Source organism: Pelobates fuscus, chromosome 1 (genome assembly GCF_036172605.1).
Source record: "Pelobates fuscus isolate aPelFus1 chromosome 1, aPelFus1.pri, whole genome shotgun sequence".
Classification (NCBI taxonomy): Eukaryota; Metazoa; Chordata; class Amphibia; order Anura; family Pelobatidae; genus Pelobates; species Pelobates fuscus.
Genome location: NC_086317.1, coordinates 236,439,426 through 236,460,887, shown reverse-complemented (window position 1 = coordinate 236,460,887; position 21,462 = coordinate 236,439,426). Strand labels below are relative to the sequence as shown.

At 39.0% G+C, this 21,462-nt stretch overlaps 1 protein-coding gene across 3 annotated transcripts in view; it reads right to left on the bottom strand.

Moving 5' to 3' along the window:
- Positions 1-3,147: 3,147 nt before the first annotated feature.
- The window catches only part of TUBD1 (tubulin delta 1), a 49,266-nt gene continuing 30,951 nt past the window's right edge, over positions 3,148-21,462 (bottom strand). For all 3 annotated transcript variants that reach the window (XM_063444513.1, XM_063444512.1, XM_063444514.1), the window contains exons 6-9: positions 16,439-16,603; positions 11,706-11,840; positions 6,992-7,175; positions 3,148-3,433 (exon numbers count right to left, since the gene is read on the bottom strand). In XM_063444513.1, the coding sequence (XP_063300583.1) occupies positions 3,331-3,433; positions 6,992-7,175; positions 11,706-11,840; positions 16,439-16,603 (587 nt within the window). In that variant the 3' untranslated portion in view covers positions 3,148-3,330. The remainder of the gene's footprint in view (positions 3,434-6,991; positions 7,176-11,705; positions 11,841-16,438; positions 16,604-21,462) is intronic.

The following is a 21,462-nucleotide window of genomic DNA, read 5'->3' as shown; positions in this document are numbered from 1 at the left end:
CTGAGTACACACACATACTGCATTGAGGGGTGCAATGTATGTGTTTGTGTGTAAGGGTGTGGAGTTCTGTGTGAGGGGTGCTGTGTGTGTGGGGGGGTAGGGGTGCTGTGTGTGTGTGTGGGGGGGGTAGGGGTGCTGTGCTGTGGGTGGTAGGGGCCCTGTGTGCTTGGAGGGGTAGGGGTGCTGTGTGTTTGGGGGGTAGGGGTGCTGTATGTGGAGGGTAGGGGTGCAGTATTTTGCTATTTTATTTTATTTTTTTTATCTATATGTAATCATTCATACAAAATCAGAAAACTGAATAAGGTTTTGTTTTTCTGTATAATTCTCGAGATTTCCAAATCTGAAATGGAGACCTGTGTGTCTCACTCCATAATTCATAATGTGGTTTTGAATGTTTTACGTTAACATGTTTACCTTCATTATGAGACCTGTGTCACAATTGATGCCATTTTCCACTGCTAAGTTCAATTGAAAGTCGAATAAAAAATAAAAAAAAAAAAAACAATTATAGCATACACACTAGGCAAAAGTATGCAATGCCGGCCTGCAATTTCAAAGGCTAGTTACGTGCTTTCATGTGTAAAAAGGGGTTTTGAATCATGTGAACAAGATATAATTTTACCTCTTTTGAAATCATTTGTAAAATCCCTCATGTGACTTTTGGACGTTTTGTTAGACAAAAGATAACTATACAGGGTTATTCAATAAAATCCAAATGGTCCAGTACCTAATGGGGCAAACCCATCCATTTCCATCAGGGAACCTAACAATATGCAGATTTCAGCCTGTCTAAATCCTAAATGTCCAAACTAAATAGTTAAGGCAGGCTGTGCATTGTGTGAATACATAGTTTAACCCCTTAAGGACTGGACTGTTTTTGCGATGTTGTACATTTGCGACCAGGCATCTTTTTACACTTTTGTGGTGTTTGTGTTTAGCTGTAATTTTCCGCTCTCTCATTTACTGTTCCCATACAAATTATATATTGTTTTTTTCAGGACAAAAGGGGCTTTCTTTACATACCATTATTTATATAATCTCATGTAATTTAATTTTTAAAAAATGAAAAAATATGATGAAAAATTGAAAAAAAATACATGTTTGACTTTTATGTGAAAAATCTTTTACTCATCTACAAAAGCGAATGAAAAAAACTGCTAAATAGATTCAAAATTTTGTCCTGAGTTTAAAAATACCCAGTGTTTACATGCTTTTTGCTATTTTTTTGCATGTTATAGGGCTATAAGTACAAGTAGGATATTGCGGTTTCAAAACATACATTTTTAAAATGTATCAATAGTGACATTGTAACACTATTATCTGTCATAAATCGCTGAATAACACCCCACATGTACATATTTTTTTTTAAAGTAGACAACCCAGGGTATTCAATATGGGGTATGTCCAGACTTTTTTAGTAGCCACTTAGTCGCAAACACTGGCCAAAGTTAGCGTTCATATTTGTTTGTGTGTGAAAAAAGTAAAAAACTAAATTGAACGCTAATTTTGGCCAGTGTTTGTGACTAAGTGGCTACTAAAAAAGACTGGACATACCCCACTTGCAATACCTTGGGTTGTCTTCTTTCGCAAATGGTATGCCATCATGGGGGTAATTCTCATTCCTGGGCTACCATACGCTCTCAAAGGCAACGTAACCAACGTGGCCATTTTCAATGTAAAAATATTTGACCCATATATTTGACCCTGTAACTTTCAAAAACACTATAAAACCTGTACATGGGGGGTACTGTTATACTCAGGAGACTTTGCTGAACACAAATATTAGGGTTTCAAAACTGGAAAATGTATCACAACAATTATATCATAAGTAAACGTGCTATTTGTGTGTGAAAAATGCAAAAAAAGTCACTTTCACTGACAATATCATCGCTGTGATATGTTTTACTGTTTTGAATCACTAATATTTGTGTTCAGCAAAGTCTCCCGAGTAAAACAGTACCCCCCATGTACAGGTTTTAGGGTGTCGTAGAACGTTACAGGGTAAAATACAGTGCTAGCAAATTAAATTCTCTGGACTTTCGGCCTGGGTTGGCAGGCAGGTCCCTTAAATTGCAATCAATAAAATAACTTAATTATGTAAAAATATTACATAAATACGCACGTAGAATTTAAATATATATGCATATTTATATATTTGAAGTCTACGTGTATATTTATATAATTATTTATGTAATTTTGTATATCGACATATGAATAGTTCGTATTCTTTTTATTTATTTATATATACATAGATATATATACAATTTCATTCTAAGTGTATTTTGATATAAATATATATATATTAATATCAAAATACAGTTGGAATAACATTTCGTATAGATATATAATTTTTTTAAAATTTTTATTATTATTTTTACATGTTTAATTTAATTTACTTATTATTTGTATTTTATAATAATATATATATACAATATATATAGTTATTATATATATTATATATATACGTGTGTAATTTAATTATAAGTGTATTTTTATATTAATATATGTACATATTAATATAAAAATACACTTAGCATGACATTATATATATGATATATAGACATATATTATATAGGTCATTTATTAACTATAACTTAATTTTTTTTTCTGATTTTACACTGATTTTACAGTTGCAGGGAGACTGCCTGTCAGCACAGACAGTCCCCCTGCAGGAAGACACATGGACACCTATTGTGACCATGTGGTCGCCCTGTTGGGCGATCACATGGCCACAGGGGTCCTAATCCGCCATGGGGAGACTGTCTGGGCTGCAGGCAGTCTCCCCACAACGGGAGCACCGCCGATCGCCGCCAGGGGAACGACGGCGATCGGGTAAGTACATTTTAAATTTAGGACGGTTCAGGACCGTCGTCGGTCGGCAACGCAAAAATGCCGATGACGGTCCTGAACCGTCTAGCGTCCTCAAGGGGCTAAAGTAAAAAACAAAAACATGAGGAGCAATAAATAAGCCCTACCAGGCTAATTTATTTGGAAGGAGGAGTAAAAAAAGGAGTCGAGTGAAGATTTCCCTTAAAGAAAGTAGCAATGGAATGCTTGCTTTATGTAATAACACAAAACAAATAGCTTATTGTAAAATATTTTTATTTGATGAAAATATTGAACTTACTATAAACAACATGTAGATATTAATTGATTATTTTAATTTGTCAAAGTGCTGCTGAATAGGCTCTTGCCTATGGTATTAGACAAATTCATAAAACATTATATTAAGATTCAAAGTATCAAATTTGAATAAATATTGAATAACCCTCAAAAAAAAAAAAAAAAAAGCAACAGGAAAAAACAAAACAATGTATAGCCGAAGAACACTCATAAATTTGAATAACTGGCAATAACCTGTTCAAGTGTTGTGAAACTTTCTAAGAATTCCTCTTCTTCTATGCCAAACTTTGTATATTGATGCACATACGCTCTGGAGAAGAAAAAAAACCAAACATTAACTGATACCTGAAAAACTGAGCATAGGCTCTGAAGAAGGTAAAATAAAATTAAATAAAGAACTAAGTATAATTGCCTGCATGTGTATTCTGCTGCTGATATTTAAATGATCAAGCATTCATTATCTGACCTGACAAAACTGAAATGTCTTCATATAAGAAAAACAATATAAATATGGTTTGATTATTCAAAATATAATGGATGACCTACTCGATAATTATTGGAGTGTTGTTTTCATTAAGAAATCTTTAACTCTCCTTAATTGAAACACTATAAAGTGATTAATAAATGGTACATGGTACCATCCGAATTAACAAGAATTTCAACTCGAAACGATGATACATGCTGGAGATGTGGAGAGAGTAAGTAAGTACATATATGGTGGAATTGCGGAACAGTGGCCCCTCTGTGGCATATGGCTAAATCCATAATAAGCAGAATGGGTAATATCAAAATAGTATTTAGACCGGAAGTCATGCTGCTTCACTTAGGTTGGCCCAATAAGAAAAAGTTGGAACAAGTGTTGATTATACATTGCCTTGTAGCTGTAAAAATTATAATAGCTAGAAACTGGAGAAAAAAACATGTATTTTCTATGTTACACCTTATTCAGCAGACCAAATACAGATTCAAATGGAAATGGGTGTCAAATCATAATCGAGAGATAGACATATGGTCTAATAAGCTAGAAATACTAGAATAAAAAGAAAAGGAATTATTGTTGGGAACACAACAAGTTGAAGTATGAAAAATAGGTAAAAATAAAGGTTTGATGATATATTTCCCCACAACTGAACGAACAAAATAAATCTGAAAAAAAAAAAAAAAAAAAGAGAGAAAACAAGAGTAAGAATAGAGGAAAGAGAGTAGGGGTGGAAAAGAAAAGGAAAAAAAATAAAGGAAAGAGAAGGGAAAAGGGAGGAAAAAAAATCTATATCTACTGTACTTAACTATTTAGTGTATGTTGGTATGAATGTGTATAGTTATGGAAGAGTTTCTGTATTTTTATTGGTTTTTCCCCTTTCTTTTTCTATTTAACCCCTTAAGGACACATGACGTGTGACATGTCATGATTCCCTTCTATTCCAGAAGTTTGGTCCTTAAGGGGTTAAACTGTTAATCAAACAAATAGTGATAGCTTCATAGATACTGTAATATTGACAAGTGGTTGAATTGTTACATCTTTCCAGTGTCTATGTATATGTTATATTGAACGAATAGAAACAACACAAGAGAGGAAAGGGAGAGAAAGGAAAGGAAAAGAACAGATATAATATTTATGATGACAAATATATCAGAGCCTTAAATAAAGAAGAACTCTAAACTTTTCTTAGGCTGGTATTGGTCTGAAATTAAGAAATAGAATAAATAAATAAATAAATCTTTAAAACAAACATATTCACAGTCCCTTTTAACCCCTTAAGGACACGACATGTGTGACATGTCATAATTCCCTTTTATTCCAGAAGTTTGGTCCTAAAGGGGTTAAAAGACGTATTCATGCTCTCCATGCAATACAAGCAGGGAATAAATAAATTAAATGTGGACTCCTGAAGGTGCATGGGATTTGCAGTACATATAATTAAAAAGCAAACTTCCTATTAAATCTGACATTTTGGGAAAAACAGCAGTTTAGAAAAAGCGCAAGAAAAAATGAAATAATGTATTTGTTTTGTGCAGAAGCATTAGCTGATTGCTCTATTACATACATTAGCATGTATTGGCAGGACATAACATATGACAGAAAGTGGGGAGGGGTGGAAATACTAGTGGTACAGATGTACAGTGAGCCCTTCAGGTGATAGGTCCAGGATGGGATGTCATATCTTGGCTGTGCTGAAAAGCATTAAACGGCAAGACAGGATTACTGAGGACAAGCGGGAGTAAAGAGAAATAGCAGGTTGGCACCCAAAGCAACATATGTATATTAATGGTGATATCTACAGCAATTTATGTGTGAATTTGTGTCTGTATGACTAGAAATCTGCATGACTGAATGTGTGTCTCTACATGTATGTTTGCAATTGTATTTCTAATTGTAGCTCTGTTTGTGTTCCTTTGTAAACGACTGAGTGCATCTCTATGTGACTGAGGGAAGTGTCTGTATAATTATGTGCCCTTATCGGTGAGTTTATTCTTTGTGATTGTGTTTCTGTATGTGTGTAGGGCAGAAGGAGGGGTTAGAATATTTACAGGAATGTATTACATGTAACATGCGTACTTGGGTTGGGTTAATTGCTTTCATTGTCAGAGAAATGTGAGGGTGTGAACTGGAGAGAAAGGGTAAATTAAAATGAATGTCAGGAGTTAATTGCGGGACAATGTAGAGATCTATATTGTGTTGGGAGTGGGATCATTTCCAAAGAACTATGGGGCTGTAAAGTGGTAAGGAAGGTCAGATTAACTGGCAACCAGCAGATTTATGTTGGAAGGGGGTGTGAGCATGTAAATTAGTGGTATATTTGTTTAGGATAGTCTAAGCACTATAACCACTGGTAGTGGTTATGGTGCTAGTAGTCCCTTAGTGCCATCTGAAAGTAAACTATTACAACATTTAAGAACAGTTTCACACTTACCATCTCAAAGCAGGTTGGAATTTCTTAACTGAGAGTTGTAAATGGTTTGAGAGTTTACAGTCAGACAGCACCAGGGGACTCCTAGCATCATAACTGCTAGTGGTTATGGTGCTTAGAGTATCCTTTAAAGTACACTTAATGGGAAACATTAAATAAATAGTTTGTTGCCCCCGGGAACTATTCATTAGTTCTGCCACTGGGCTAAGCCAAAATAAATAGTCCCCAGCAAAACAGTTTAAATAAGAGTCTTAAAGGGAAACTCCAGTGCCAGGTAAACACACAGTTTTCCTGGCACTGCAGGTTCCCTCTCCTTCCCACCCCCCAATCCCCGGTTGCTGAAGGGGTGAAAACCCCTTCAGTGACTTACCTGAGGCAGCGACGATGTTCCTCGTCGCTGCTTCCTCCTCCGCTGCCGCTCCTCCTCTGCATTGCGTCGGCCGGTGGGCGAGACTGATCCCGCCCACGGGCCGGGGAGACCTAATGCGCATGCGCGGCAATGCCGCGCATGCACATTAGCGCTCCCCATAGGAAAGCATTGAAAATGCATTGAAAATGCTTTCCTATGGGGAAATGAGCGACGCTGGAGGTCCTCCCATAGCGTGAGGACGTCCAGCGACGCTCTAGCGCTAGAAACTAGAAAGTGCCCTCTAGTGGCTGTCTAGTAGACAGCCACTAGAGGTGGAGTTAACCCTGCTAGGTAATTATTGCAGTTTATAAAAAACTGCAATAATTACACTTGCAGGGTTAAGAGTAGTGGGAGTTGGCACCCAGACCACTCCATTGGGCAGAAGTGGTCTGGGTGCCTGGAGTGTCCCTTTAAGGCTAGGGCTTATATTCAGCTTCCCAAGTGATTAAATATGTTTTCATACACATCAAATGATGACAACTCTTAGAATACATGTAAGCCTTTTCCACCTGTGCGGACACTTAAATAAAATTATCAGCAAACCACTTACTTTGAAGAAAACATGTTCCATGCCTTGCTAACAATTGTATCTAAGGGTTTCAGCAAACACTGACTATTGCTAACCAAAGCAGCAGACTTCTCATATTTGTTGAAAGATCTTGGTGTTTTCCATATATTGCAGGCATCATCTGAAGGTAACCAGGAGGTGTACAAAGATGGATCCTGGAATCCTTCTGAAAAGAATATGAAAAACATCACACTTAAAATATTGTCCGAAAGACAGATGGACAACATTATTATAGAGTTAGGCCAAATCCATTCACCATTACTTACCAACCATTCCATGGATTAAATAAAAAATGAAAAATAGCACTATAAATTGTACAAAAATGGTAAGTAATAGATTTGTCAAAAAGATTTATTTGAACCGGTTTATCTGAATCACATTCCTGGTAATTGTCAAACAAATCAAATCTGAATAGTTTACTTGAACACATCGAGTCTGAGATTCTTTCCGATAGATTAACATGACTTTTATTTGGATGAACAATGGATTTTTGCACAAGTCTACAAATAAAACCGGCTTTAGTATTTCAGATAGCATAGTTAAAATATATAGTAGCACAGTCAACATATATAAGTAGTTCTGAAGATTCTAATCCACATATTGTCCTTTACGTCGATCACAATTACATTTTAAATATTCATAACCATTTGGATAGAAAACTCTGATGATTGTGGGAATGTACAGTCATGGGGAAAAAAAGATTTTTTTTTAACAAATGCCTTTTAAATTTTGTTAAATAAATAATGACACAGTGTAATATGTCATGTGTTGTTCATCTGAGGTTGTATTTAACTAATTTTAAAGGGACACTACAGTGTCAGGAAAACCAATTGTTTTTTATGACACTATAGTACCCTGAGGGTACCCCCACCCTGAGGGTCCCCCTTCTGCGGCGCTGAAGGGGTTAAAACCCCTTCATCTACTCACCCTTTTGCCCCGCCGGCATCCCTTACCTCTGCTCCCCCGCTGACGTCAGCGGCGCTGAATGCACATGCGCAGCACTGCCGCACGCGCATACAAAGTGTCCATAGGAAAGCATTTTTCAATGCTTTCCTATAGACGCTCTGTGTGATTGAGGCATAATATGCCTCGATCACTGCCGATGCGCCTCTAGTGGCTGTCCGGAAGACAGCCACTAGAGGCTGGCTTAACCCCAAATGTAAACATAGCAGTTTCTCTGAAACTGCTAAGTTTACATCAGGCAGGGTTAACACTAGAGGGACCTAGCACCCAGACCACTTCATTGAGCTGAAGTGGTCTGGGTGACTATAGTGCCCCTTTAAGACCTGTTAAGGAACAGGTGATTGCATTTGTATCCTGATACATAAAACCACAGAAATCAAAAAAAGGTGTACTTTCTTCTTCCCATGACTGTATGTTTTATGCTAATCACCTAAACCACATGTACAATACATACAGAAACTGATCTCAGTTGGGATGTGTTAAAAATTGTCTCCTTTCTGTATCTCTTTATCTGTAACGATACCATTTGTTAAAACTCTTTTTAAATTGGGTAAACCCCTATGTATGATTTTGTTTTTTTTCTGGTAAAACCTCCAAAAGGATGGGATAATTAAAAAGTAAGTGCCAATATTGTCTAATGATCCTTCGTACCTGTTCATTCTGATTTCCTGATTATTGACATAAAAAAAAGGAATCAAAGGACTGGAGAGGAGGTAACTAACCAAAAAATGGGAAAGGCAGAGATGAAGAAAAAACATGAGTTCAACACACTAATTCCATATGGCATGAATAAAGATTTTGAACTGTGCCATTTTTTAAATTAGATTTGTAGATTATACCTTTTTTTTTTTTAAGTAAACGTCAGGTATTTAACAACATCTCTGCCTTTTCTGGTTATGCCATATATATGAATCTTATTTTAAGACCATATGAATATGCTTTTAATTGCCTTTTAAGTTATATATGTATATATGTACGTACGAACATATGTCTTATATACCTCTAGAAGGTTTCTTAAATAATGAGATTTTGACTTACAATGCATTGTTGAGTTAAGCATATACATGTATTTTTACTTATGTTTATTGATAAACTGTATTTATAATTTTATGTAATTTTATTCAAACATAATGATGATGATAACCAATTGTAAGCTTGCTCATCTAATTATAACTGCTTTGACTTGTAGTATAGGGTAGATGTGTGTGATCAAACTGATTTATATGCAAATGTTGGACTTGTACAATTGAGCCAATAGGAACTCTTATGGGCAGAAAGATTATTGCCCTTAAATTCTCCTTCGTTGAAAATGTCCGACACACTACTGAAGAAGCCAAAAGGCGAAACGCGTAAATGTAACCACGCACTGACGTCATTGAGGTGGGCGTCACCTGTAACCCCGTGAACTCCAAACCAACAGTGTGCTGGGACATTACTATGGTGAGCGGAAAATTGAAGGGCGGCCATCGGCAACACCACTACGGATCCCGGTTGGGGAGTAAAGGAGGAGACCGACAACACTGCTGCTGACTCCGCTAGATCCCATACCAACAAGCACTTGTAAGTAGCAGAGACTCTTTGCCCGCCTAAAGTTCACCTACTGCCATCTTGTAAGCAGTAAATATACCTTTTAGAGTTGTACATTCGCAATAAATACTCCTTTTTGAAATAATTTTCTATATACTGGATTGTTATATCAATATACTGCACGATTATTGTATATCTGTGCTTTTTTTTTTACATGTCATCAAGATCCATATCCATACATTAAGTATATTTTTATTTCTCTTCCTCACTAAGGGTTGTAATGGGAGGTTTTAGTTGTTTTTTGCGCTCCACTTATTTTTTTTGTTTATTTCTATTTCGTACTTTAAAGGACCACTATAGTGCCAGGAAAACAAACTCTTTTTCCTGGCCGGGCTGAAGTTGGAGGAAGGGGTTAAACACTTACCTTTCTCCAGTGCCGGGCTCCCTCGGCACTGGGGACTCTCCTCCTCCTTCCAACGTCATCGGCTGAATGCGCATGCGCACGCATTCAGTCCATAGGAAAGCATTCTCAATGCTTTCCTATGGACACTGGCGTGTTCTCACTGTGAAAATCACAATGAGAAGCGCGGAAGCGCCTCTAGCGGCTGTCAATGAGACAGCCACTAGAGGCTGGATTAACCCATATGTAAACATAGCAGTTTCTCTGAAACTGCTATGTTTACAGCAGGCAGGGTTAACCCTAGAAGGACCTGGCACCCAGACCACTTAATTGAGCTGAAGTGGTCTGGGTGCCTATAGTGGTCCTTTAAGTACGCTTGTACCTGGAATTACAGCACTTAAAGGATCATATAGGGTCAGTAAAACAAACATGTATTCCTGACCCTATAGTGTTAAAACCACCATCTAGCCCCCCTGGGCCCCTCATGCCTCCATAAAAAACGCAAAATCTTACTGTATTCAAGCCTGAAGCTGTACATCTGCATGCTGTTTGCCTCAGAAAAAAAGCTGTCTGCTGACATCATCAGAAGTGGTAGCCTGATCCAATCACAGTCCTTCTCCATAGGATTGGCTGAGACTGACAAAAAGGCAGATCAGGGGCAGAGCCAGCACAATTCAAACACGGCCCTGGCCAATCAGCATCTCCTCATAGAGATAAATTGAATCAATAAATCTCTATGAGGAAAGTTCAGTGTCTGCATGCAGAGGGATCAGATACTGAATGTTTGGATGCATTTTAGGTAGCCATGACCCAGGAAGGATCTCTAACAGCCATCTAAGGAGTGGCCAGTGAAGTTATATCTAGGCTGTAATGTAAACACTGCTTTTTCTCTGAAAAGACAGTGTTTACAGCAAAAAGCCTGAAGGTAATGATTCTACTCACCAGAAAAAAAATCAATAAGCTGTAGTTATTCTGGTGACTATAGTGTCCCTTTAAGTGTGTAGCAGCCTATTCATATATTGCACAGTGTTGCATTATTCTAACTGTTTGATTGCATGACCAGGGTAATTATCTGAGTGTTTTACCCATTTTTTTCTCTGTTCCCTGAATGCCCTTTTAGCACTTTTTATAATTCTCATTCTATAGAATAAGAAATAGGTTAGAATAAGAAAGTGGTAGCATAAAAAGTGTTAAGCATGTCTGAAATGCTGCACAAATTTTTAAATATATCATGTCAAGATGAAGTAATATTGCCTATTAAAACAGATTAACAGAAAACAAAGTATGGTGCTAATTGGCTACATACGCATAAAGCATATGCTAGAGGCATCAATATAGGCAAAGCGTAAATAAGTGTAGAGGCCCAACATGCTTGCCCAATTTTCCTATGCCCTCAGGATGTATAAAAAGTAGGGGGTGGGGGAGCTCAGCTGTTCAATTTGAGGGCGTAATTCGGCAATTATAGCTTTTAAAGAGGATTTCTTTGTGAAGCTCTCTGGTTGTGCAACTGGTTAGGCTCAGCCCCCTTTCACATTCATTTTAATTGCCAAGATCAATGCAGATCTTTGCTGTTTCAATCTCAAGTATCATAACTGCATATTGTGCTTGTTGTTGATTGGAATAAAGGTTGTACTTTTAAAAGCAGCGTTTTTTCCAAAACAGTTTCCAGATCAGTTTGTGCAGAACGTGGGTGGATGAGAGTTTTGTAGAATTGTTATAAAAGGGAGAAATCCGTAAAGTTGTACTGTTATCATGTTGTGTGCTCCGCTATCATATTGCCCTTTAATATCACTCAGTGGGACTTACCTAAAGAAGCACGCTGCACATCCTGTCCGCGGAGGATTATTAAGTTAGCGAGGGAAGTATTGAAAAGCAGTTCCCTTTTTGGTGACACGTTTTCTGCTGTAGGCTGAGACGGGGGTCGCACTTGCCAGTTAATCCCTAGTGAACAAAATATAATTGGATTTGTAAGTGATCATTCAAAAATGTGACTCCAGAATTCAAAACAACATAAAAATAGCAATTAATTTGTAGTATCAAGATCTATAGTAGTTGACAAAGTGACTCTACAGCTTTTTAAAAAACTATACAATGAATAATACTTGTTTATCAAGATGGTTGTAATTACTGATGGACTTCTAATATAAAGACCTTTAATGTTAAATGTCACCATTCCTAGCCTACTCTTTAGAAGACCTACAAATACATTTTAATGTAGAATTAATGCAAAGATTTTAACTCAAATACTTGCACTACTTTACAGTATTTACTATTTCTGTTAACAGGTTTCTTGTAAATATGCAGAATTTTAAATAATATGAAAATGCACTTTCCTGATGCAAGTCTTGTGTTCTTATCATTTACGCATAAGCAGGTGTAGATTTTTTCCATAGGAATACTCAAAACATAATATTTTTGTCAAATATCCTAGATTTTTGGTTTTCCATATAAGTATCTTTTGTAAATACAGTACTTAGTAATAAGCACACGGTAACCCACAAATCAAATGCCATTGCTGACTGGATGAAGGCCAAAATCTTTTTCATGCTTAAATTCCCTCAGTTCCATCTTTATTGAATAACCCTGCCTGTTTATTCTATAGTGTTTAATGTTTGGTGAAGACAGTGAAAAACCCTGTAATAGATTAGTGCCACTTTAAAGTTTAGTGCAAAAATAAATAAATAGTTTAAATCACTAAAGGATTAAAGTCGTTTTAACATATAACATTATTATTATTATGATATTTATAGAGCGCCGTCAAATTCCGCAGCGCTTTACAATGGGTGGACGAACAGACATGTAGTTGTAACCAGACAAGTTGGACACACAGGAACAGAGGGGTTGAGGGCCCTGCTCAATGAGCTTACATGCTAGAGGGGGTGGGGTAAAGTGACACAAAAAGGTAAGGATAGTATTAGACTAGTGACAGTTGCAGAAGAGGAATCAGTTGGGAGCTATTAACAGTTTAATTGATACGCTTTTATGAAGAAGTGGGTTTTTAACGATTTTTTGAAGGAGTGGAGACTGGGTGAGCATCTAACGGAGGAGGGAAGACAGTTCCACAGGAACGGTGCAGCCCTCGAGAAATCTTGAAGGCGAGCATCAGAGGTGGGAGTACGGACAGAAGATAGACGTAAGTCTTCAGCAGATCATAAGGGCCTAGACGGGACATACTTGTGTATAAGGGAGGATAGATAGGTGGGAGCAGCATTATGTAGAGATTTGAAAGCAAGAACCAGAATTTTAAATTGAGCTCTATATTTTATAGGAAGCCAATGTAGGGACTGACAGAAGGGTGAGGCATGGGAGGTGCGGGCGTACAGGAAGATGAGCCTCGCTGCCGCATTCATTATGTACTGTAACGGCGCAAGTTGGGAGCACGTAAGACCACTGAGAAGCGGATTACAGTAGTCAAGGCGAGAAAGGACAGTAGAATGGACCAACACCTTAGTCGCATCTGGCGTTAAGTATGGGCGGATGCGCGCAATGTTTTTGAGATGTAAAGGACAGGATTTGGCGATAGATTGAACATGAGGCTTGAAGGAGAGGTCGGAGTCAAAGAGAACACCTAGGCAGCGAGCCTGCATGGTGGAGCTGATGGTAGCACCATTGACTTGGAGGGAGACAGACACAGGAGTAACAACACTTGAGGGAGGAAAGACCAGAATTTCAGTTTTGGTCAAGTTTAGTTTAAGGAAGTGGGCAGCCATCCAGTTAGAAACAGCAGTTAGAGTTAGAGAGGCAGTCAGAGACACTAGTCAAGAGGGATGGAGAGAGATCAGGAGAGGACAGGTAGATTTGTGTGTCATCTGCATAGAAATTATATTGGAAGCCAAAGGAGCTAATGAGTTTACCGAGGGAGGCAGTATAGATGGAGAACAGTATGGGACCAAGGACTGAACCTTGGGGGACACCAACAGAGAGGAGTTGGGGAGAAGAAGCAGAGCCAGAGAAAGAAACACTGAAAGAGCGCTGGGAGAGGTAGGAGGAGCACCAGGAGAGAGCAATATCTTGTAGACCGATATTGCTGAGGATGAGAAGAAGCTGTTGATGATCAACAGTGTCAAAAGCCGCAGACAGGTCAAGGAGAATTAGGATAGAGTAGTGACCACGAGATTTTGCAGCGAGTAGATCATTGGATACTTTGGTCAGTGCCGTTTCCACAGAGTGCTTAGCGCGGAAACCAGACTGAAGCGGGTCTAGCAGAGAGTTGGACTCGAGGAAGTCTGTCAATCTCGCACACACAATTCTTTCAAGGATCTTGGATGCAAAAGGCAGTAGCGAGATAGGACGATAGTTGGATGGGGAGTTAGGGTCAAGATTGGGCTTCTTTAGCATTGGGGTTACAGTTGCATGTTTGAAGGGCGATGGAAATATACCAGAGGAGAGAGAGAGATTGAGAATTTTAGTGAGAGGTGGAGAAAGAGAAGAAGACAGAGTACGGATGAGATGCGAGGGAATTGGATCTAGGGAGGAGGTGGTGGGGCGGGAGGACTGGAGCAGAGCAGAAACCTCTTCCGATGTAGCAGGTGCGAATGAACATAGAACAGCAGAGGGAGTGAAGTTAGGGGAAGTATTGCAAGGGGGAGGAGAAAGATGAGAGATCTCTTCTCTGATTGTAGAGATCTTGTCAGTGAAGTGAGTTGCAAAGTCTGAGGCGGTCAAGTTAGTAGGTGGAGGAGGAACAGCAGGGCGAAGAAGAGGGTTAAATGTGTGAAATAGTCGTTTGGGTTTGCGGGAGAGTGTGGTTATGAGGGTATTGAAGTAATTAACTTTTGCAGAGGAAAGAGCCAAGCTGTATTAGCTCAGCATAAATTTATAGTGGAGAAAGTCAGATGCACAGTGAGACTTTCTCCAACAGCATTCAGCAGTTCTGGAGCATTTTTGGAGGTATCGAGTGAGCTTGGTGTGCCAGGGTTGTTGTTGGGGGGCCTACGGCGTGTAAATGTACAAGGTGCCATGATGTCTAGTTGAGAGGAGAGGGTGGAATTGTAGAAGGAGGTTGCAGAACTAGGACAGGTGAGGTTTGAGATAGGTAAAAGGAGAGTTTGGAGATTAGTGGAGAAATGCTCTAGGTTTTCTAAGACATTGGAGGTTTCTGTGAGAGTGATGTTCAGATGGTGGTGTCAATTGGGTCTTAGGTATGCCAATGTCAAAAGTCAGCAGATGGTGGTCAGATAGAGGAAAAGGAATATTGGATCTTCCAAGGCAGTAAATAAATCATTGTGATAAATTATAAATTGGCTTAGGAAGTGTTACTTACCTGATAAGCCATGCTCCAGCTCTGCTGTTCCGTGGATGTACACTGTTGCAATACCCACCCTCCACTGTTGCCTCCTTACTGCTGTGATTGGCTCTGCTTGTGAACATATCCCTAAAAAGGGCAATCTTCCTGATGATGCCAACATGCTGGCTTCAATGACAGCATATTGGTTTCAGAGCACAAAAAAACCTTTCTATAGGACTCACACAATGACAGGGTGCAAAGAACGGTCTTTAGGAGGGTTCACTTGCTTTCCCGGTCCCTCAATCCTATGCACCACCAGAATACAGGTCCAATATCGAGGACTGACTACCAGGTGGGATAGTGACCTAAACTTTAATGGTCATTAAATCTATATATTTGAAGGCATTACTGCTAGCCTAATGTTTAGATTAAATGTAATTTAATGTAATTTTTGTACAATTTTCTCTACTGTTCCGAAGTTTTATGTACCAGAACAATCAGGTAGCTTTAAGGAGACTAACTAAAAAGCCACAAGCATATTTAACCTTAAAAAGTACTGTTATTTATCAATGTAGAATAAGATATTCCAGTTTGAATGAATCCACACAAAAAAACTAAACATGGCAAGTCCTCATATTAACTACCATAACTATGGGTGAAAGTAGGACTTAACATTTCCACTCAATCACAAGCAATTGGCAAGTGAAGTGGGCTCTCAAAGCTTGCAGTGGCAATTAACTTTTAGGCCTTAATAGTAAGATAGAACTTGAAAATCTAAGTCCTGGTCAGAGGTTTCTATTCTATTTTTTTTTACCTCAAAGAAGCATTTACATTGAGAATTTCTTTATATGCATTTGACTATGTGTAATATAAAACTTGCATTTGTGTTACTTTTAAATAAATTATTTAAAGAACGACTATGTATTTAAAACATCTATGTACAATAGTTCTGCTTTACTATAAAATATGAACTGATGATTTTTAGGTCAGTCCAATTTTATTTATAAAGTGAGCTGTAAATGCATGCTTTGTTCAGCAGCATTGCCTATCTTTGTAAATATTGCTCAGACTTGGCTATAGCATGGGAGTTGGTTATGAGCAATTTGGTTAAGTGCAGCTATGGGAGCTCAAACTATTTATGCCAGGAAAGGCTCTTCTACAGCCTTTGTGAGAGGACATTTTTTGTTCCACTGGACTTTCCAAAATCATCAGTGGAATATCCAAGATAAATAAATTCTTTAAGTTTACAAGAATATTTATAGTGAAACGACATATACATTTAGTTTGTGTTCTACTACATTGCTCTGCTCACCTTCTTCCATTTTCGCATTAGCAATGAGCATTTGCCTCAAATGTTTGGTGAGCCCTTGCCAAGTGAATGTACTGTATGCCATAGAGTGTTCAGACATTTGAGGAATGTTACGGAGACCTAGCATCTTAAATTCAGGGTGTGGAACAAGGCACTCCATTAATTCTCCTGGAGAGAAAAGGAAAAACCATGAAATTAGTGTTTTTCAAGAAAAAGTAGATATTGTTTACGGTATTTATATTTATGATTTTAGAGGGTAATATGATGCTGTTTACTTCATTAACGTCCAATTCAGCTGATGGAAAAATTAGATAAAAATGATTTGGGTAAATCATGGATTCTTAAAGTAATATGTGCTTAGTCATTGAGTGCCTACTGTAAGCACATATTCAATAAGTTACAAAAAGAGCAATTCTTTCTAAGCATTAGAGGCAGTACTTTAAGGAACACATACAAAGCAAGACTATATTTATTGATCACTGCTCATTGTGCAGTATTATTTACAAATGGACCTCAGGAAAAAACACGCCAGTAAATTTGACTGCTTTGTTGCATGATTTCCATTAGGTAGATAAAAAGAAAAACTTTATGTTGCTTCTGACCACAAGTCTCCACTAGAAATAATATCCAAATAAATATAATAAAAACGAGGCTTAATTATTATTCTGTGGCTACGTATTAATGTTTCCTTTGGGTATGATACTTGAACACATGGCTAATGATCATTAACATATCAAGGAAATTAACTCATTAATTAAGAGGCAGAGGCCATTTGGCTGGTCAGCTAGTTTACATCGGGACTAGACATTCAGGCATCTCAAGTGTAGAATATCATACCCTGCAGAGCCTTTGATTAATCAAAGGATCCATCATAATGGTAAATCATCCGACCCCTTTTACATTCCTATGCAATTTACATCTGACCTTGCAACCAAGTGGTCAATTCATATTTGCACTACACAAATTACAGTAAATGGCAATATTCTATTGTGCAACCTTGAATTATGCACTCTTGGGTGACACAGAGTGTCTTGACAAAAAAAATGGAAATGTTCGAAAATGCAAACAGAAAGAAAAATCTCACAAAGTATGGCATTACTGCCTCCCAAGCAATCTAAAGCTCTTAGCTTTGATGGGATGCTCAAAGTCTCTATATCCCCGAAGGATCCTGTAGCTACTCCCAGTGGTGTATCCTGGTTTTGTGCTGCCCTAGGCAGGACAAAACTCAGGTGCCCCCCGCGCGCCACCCAACCCTTCCCTCCTGCCCCGCCTTCTAAAAACACACACACACATTCACTGACAAATACGCATGCACTAGCTGACACACACACAAACAGACACTCACATTAACACACTCACTTTTTTTTTTATTTAACCCCCCCAGCCTCCTTACCTTTGGGAATGCTCCCTCTCCCTGGGGGTCCAGTGGCTGCTGGGCGGTCAGGCTGTTGGTCAGGCGGTGCTGGCGAGGGAGCACTTTCCCCTGAGCTGTCAGGGGAAAGTGCTCCCTCGCCAGCGCCGCCTGCCGCCTTGTAAGTTAGCCGCGAGGCTAACAAGGCATTTGCCCTGGGCATTTGGGGGTGGCTTTTTTTGCCGCCCCCTGGAAAATGCTGCCCAAGGCAAATACCTTGTTTGCCTCGCGGCTAAAACGTCCCTGGCTACTCCCCATGATGTCTTGCTCCTGTTCCAGTCCTATGGTGATAAAGTGATATTGTTGGCACTGGCAGCTATGCGGGGTAAGTCTCTTTTGAAGATCCACATTACAAAGGAGACATTCCCTCCAAGCAGTCATAAAGACTTACAGCACTCTGTTATACCTTACCATGGGATCCGGCCAGAGCGCTAGTAGCAATCAAAGATTGGGTCAAATTCACTTGACACAGCCATGTTTCTCCAAAATGTAGGCCTTTCCTTACCACAGTGCCAAAGTAATGAAACTCCTACCTCCCCAACCTATAAAGTAGACAACATTGTTCCCATGGAGTGCCAGTTGAGAGTAGTAGCAGTTCATGTCTTATGGACATCTTCAACAGGTGCATTCAGTTGATTATTGATATTTTTAAATTTTCTGTTCACTTTATAACTGTTAATATAATAGTAATCTGATTCCTCTCCCGCCAAATCCCCTCCCCATGTGGTCACTGAGCTCAGGCCAGCACTTTAATGTTGGGGTCTATAAAACTCTATCCTACTGTTGGATAATTCTGATGCTATTGGCATTCTAAATATCTAGTATCTCAAGCTTTTTTTTTTTATATATGTTTGGGTATAGAGCACGGTTACCACTTTGTTGCTGGTATTGCCAGGTCTTCCTTATGCAGTCCATGTTTTTGGCCCAGATAATTTTTCTAATCTTTGACAGATGGTTTCTTAGTACCCTGTGGTTCCTTGTGTACTCTTACGCTCTCAGCCAGTGAATGGTACCTGGATTGGCAGCTCAGATACAGAAATTGCATCACCAACGCTAAGAAGAGACCAGGAGCCTGGTGGGGACCCAGGTAAGGAGGAAAACTATTAATAAGTGGTTTGCACTTGTGAAGGAATGTCCCATCACTTGGTTCGGTAATACTTGTTTTTTCCCTGTTCGTTAGCTCGTTCTAACTCACCTAGTTCAGTTCCCGAACGAGGACCACCCCAACATCTCACCAGAATGAGGAATACAAAGTATACAGTGCAGATCCACAACGGAAACTTAATAAAATGCTCCCTTGGGTGGCCGCCATTTCATGCAACTGAACACACGTGGTAAACAGAATGGATGGCGGCCATTTTGTCTCTCGAACTAAGGCAGCAGTACCTGGTCGTCGAGTGCCTGGAGCTTACTTCAGCAAGGCACTCCCGCGAACACCGGTGAAGATGGAACTGCTGCCCGTTCAAGTTTCCGACCATCTATACGAACGGCGCTCAAGAGATATGAACTGCCGATTGGGGGAAGCATTCGACACTTGAAAGCATTCGGATATTTTGTGTGGTTTTTGTATAGAATTCCTTAAATGGAGACCGGTTATTGCCATGATTTCTCTGGAACTATTTTGTGCTTCTACCGCGTGGCCGGGCGGTCAAAACTTTACCTCAATGGCAATTCCAAAACGATCTGAGTGTGTTTTGGACATGTTAGGTACTCAGATAAGGGCTCTTGAGGGGGCTTGTAAAAAATTTCATTTTTCTGTACCTGGGAGATAATTGAATTGTTAGTTTCCTGACTCAGTTATCTCTCAGGCACAAGGAGGAGTTTACTGTATGTATAAATTAGGAGTGCTTGCCTGAAATAAACAGATCTACTCCCAGCATTCAGTCTCGACTAATGTATGGTGTGGGAAAAGCTATACCAACGATATTTACTTTCATGGTTGATCAAACTACTTTACTTTGGGAAAGAGAGTCCGTAGCGGTGATATACTGGTGGTCCGACACAGCCCTATTATCGGGGAACTGGGCTAAGGAACTCATAACGATTACAGTGAGTTGCAGTGGTTATAATGCTTGGAGTAACCCTTTAAGAAGTCATAATAGTTGAATTGTGGTTCATGAAGGCTATTGGCTATTTTCGTAAAAAAGGTTATTTATAGTTAGCCTTATTAATTTTTAGGGGATACGTTGTAATTTAAAATTTTTGCCTCTTAACATTAAGTTAACCTGAGTTGAGGTTTGCTTGTGAACAGCTGGAGGCACGACCTAACTTTAGGATCTTTTAATATAACTAATTTGTTATGAAAGCATTTTGAACCCCAAAATATACAGAAAATCTACTTAAAATCATCAAATGCATGCACAGACTATGCATAAAAACAATCCAAAAAGCATCTAAAAAGATTCATGCCTAAAATCTTTATATAAGGTTTTTGCTGCTGTAGCACATGCGCCAAATACAGAATGCGATGAGAGAGCCTGCCAGAAGCAGCTGGCATTTGTATTGCATACATGATATTTGTGGTTTTTGCAGTCACAAGCAAGAGATTGAAGGGTGACAGGACATGGAAGTTTACTGCACCATAACTTATACAAGGAGACTAAGTGTGTTCTTTATTTTGCTTACAAGTTCCAGATGACCCATCACTGAGCATCAAATGCCCCGCTATCTTAAAATCAATTACTTTATGAGACAGGTAAGCTTCCAAGTGTAAATTTACCATTACCGTGTCTCCCTTAATGAGAAACAGGGATTCCCTCCATGGTATGAGCCCCTCTGGCTTTTTCTGTTTGGAGGATGCTGGCTTCCAGAGACTTTCTGACAAAGGATCCTTTATCTCCTTTGACATTAAGTCATAGGGTCTCTCACGGTCCTTCTGACTTTTCCAGTATGTCCAGCTATGCAATTATGCCCAACAAGATCCAGTGGTCTCTGCCATGCCCCACAACCTTAAATCCTTTGTTATGGGTTTGATCTACGTGCTTTATTCCACACTAACTTACTGACTGCAAGGATTTTCCATATATGGAAAAGTGGGAGTACGAACTTGAGGGATGACTAGTGACGATTGGTTGGAGATGTAAGAACATACTGCAAAATTACCCTTCAAGAACAAGGGATTAAAACTATGCTACTGTTTCTCTCCATCATATGAGGTGTCGCCCTTCAGATTTGTGTTGAAGACTGCATGTGCAGAAGGGTATGTACGTCCCTATATGTGACGGACCGACTTGTCCTTGTCTCACTTAATTTTGGGCTTGTGTTTGTCGTTCGTATGAAAGAGTTCTTTCCAGCATCCTTCTGTTAATCCCTGAAACTACCTGCTCTCCAGCCCTATTGATTCCCTTAAATCTTCTAGGAATGAACTATTAGTTAAAATCACTTGTTTCCTGTAGAGCACTTGAGGTGTGTTGACTACACATAACTCCCCCTAATCTAGCCAAAGATTAATGATAAGATCATGGATAAACTCACCACACCTCTATTTGCATTTACAAAGTGTGGATTCCCTGATTTAAATATGCAATTAAAAACGTACTTCTTTGTATGGTTTTCAGCCCCCAGCGTCTCCAGACTGGCAGCACCCCTTCTATCGATTTGTTCTCTCCCTTACTTG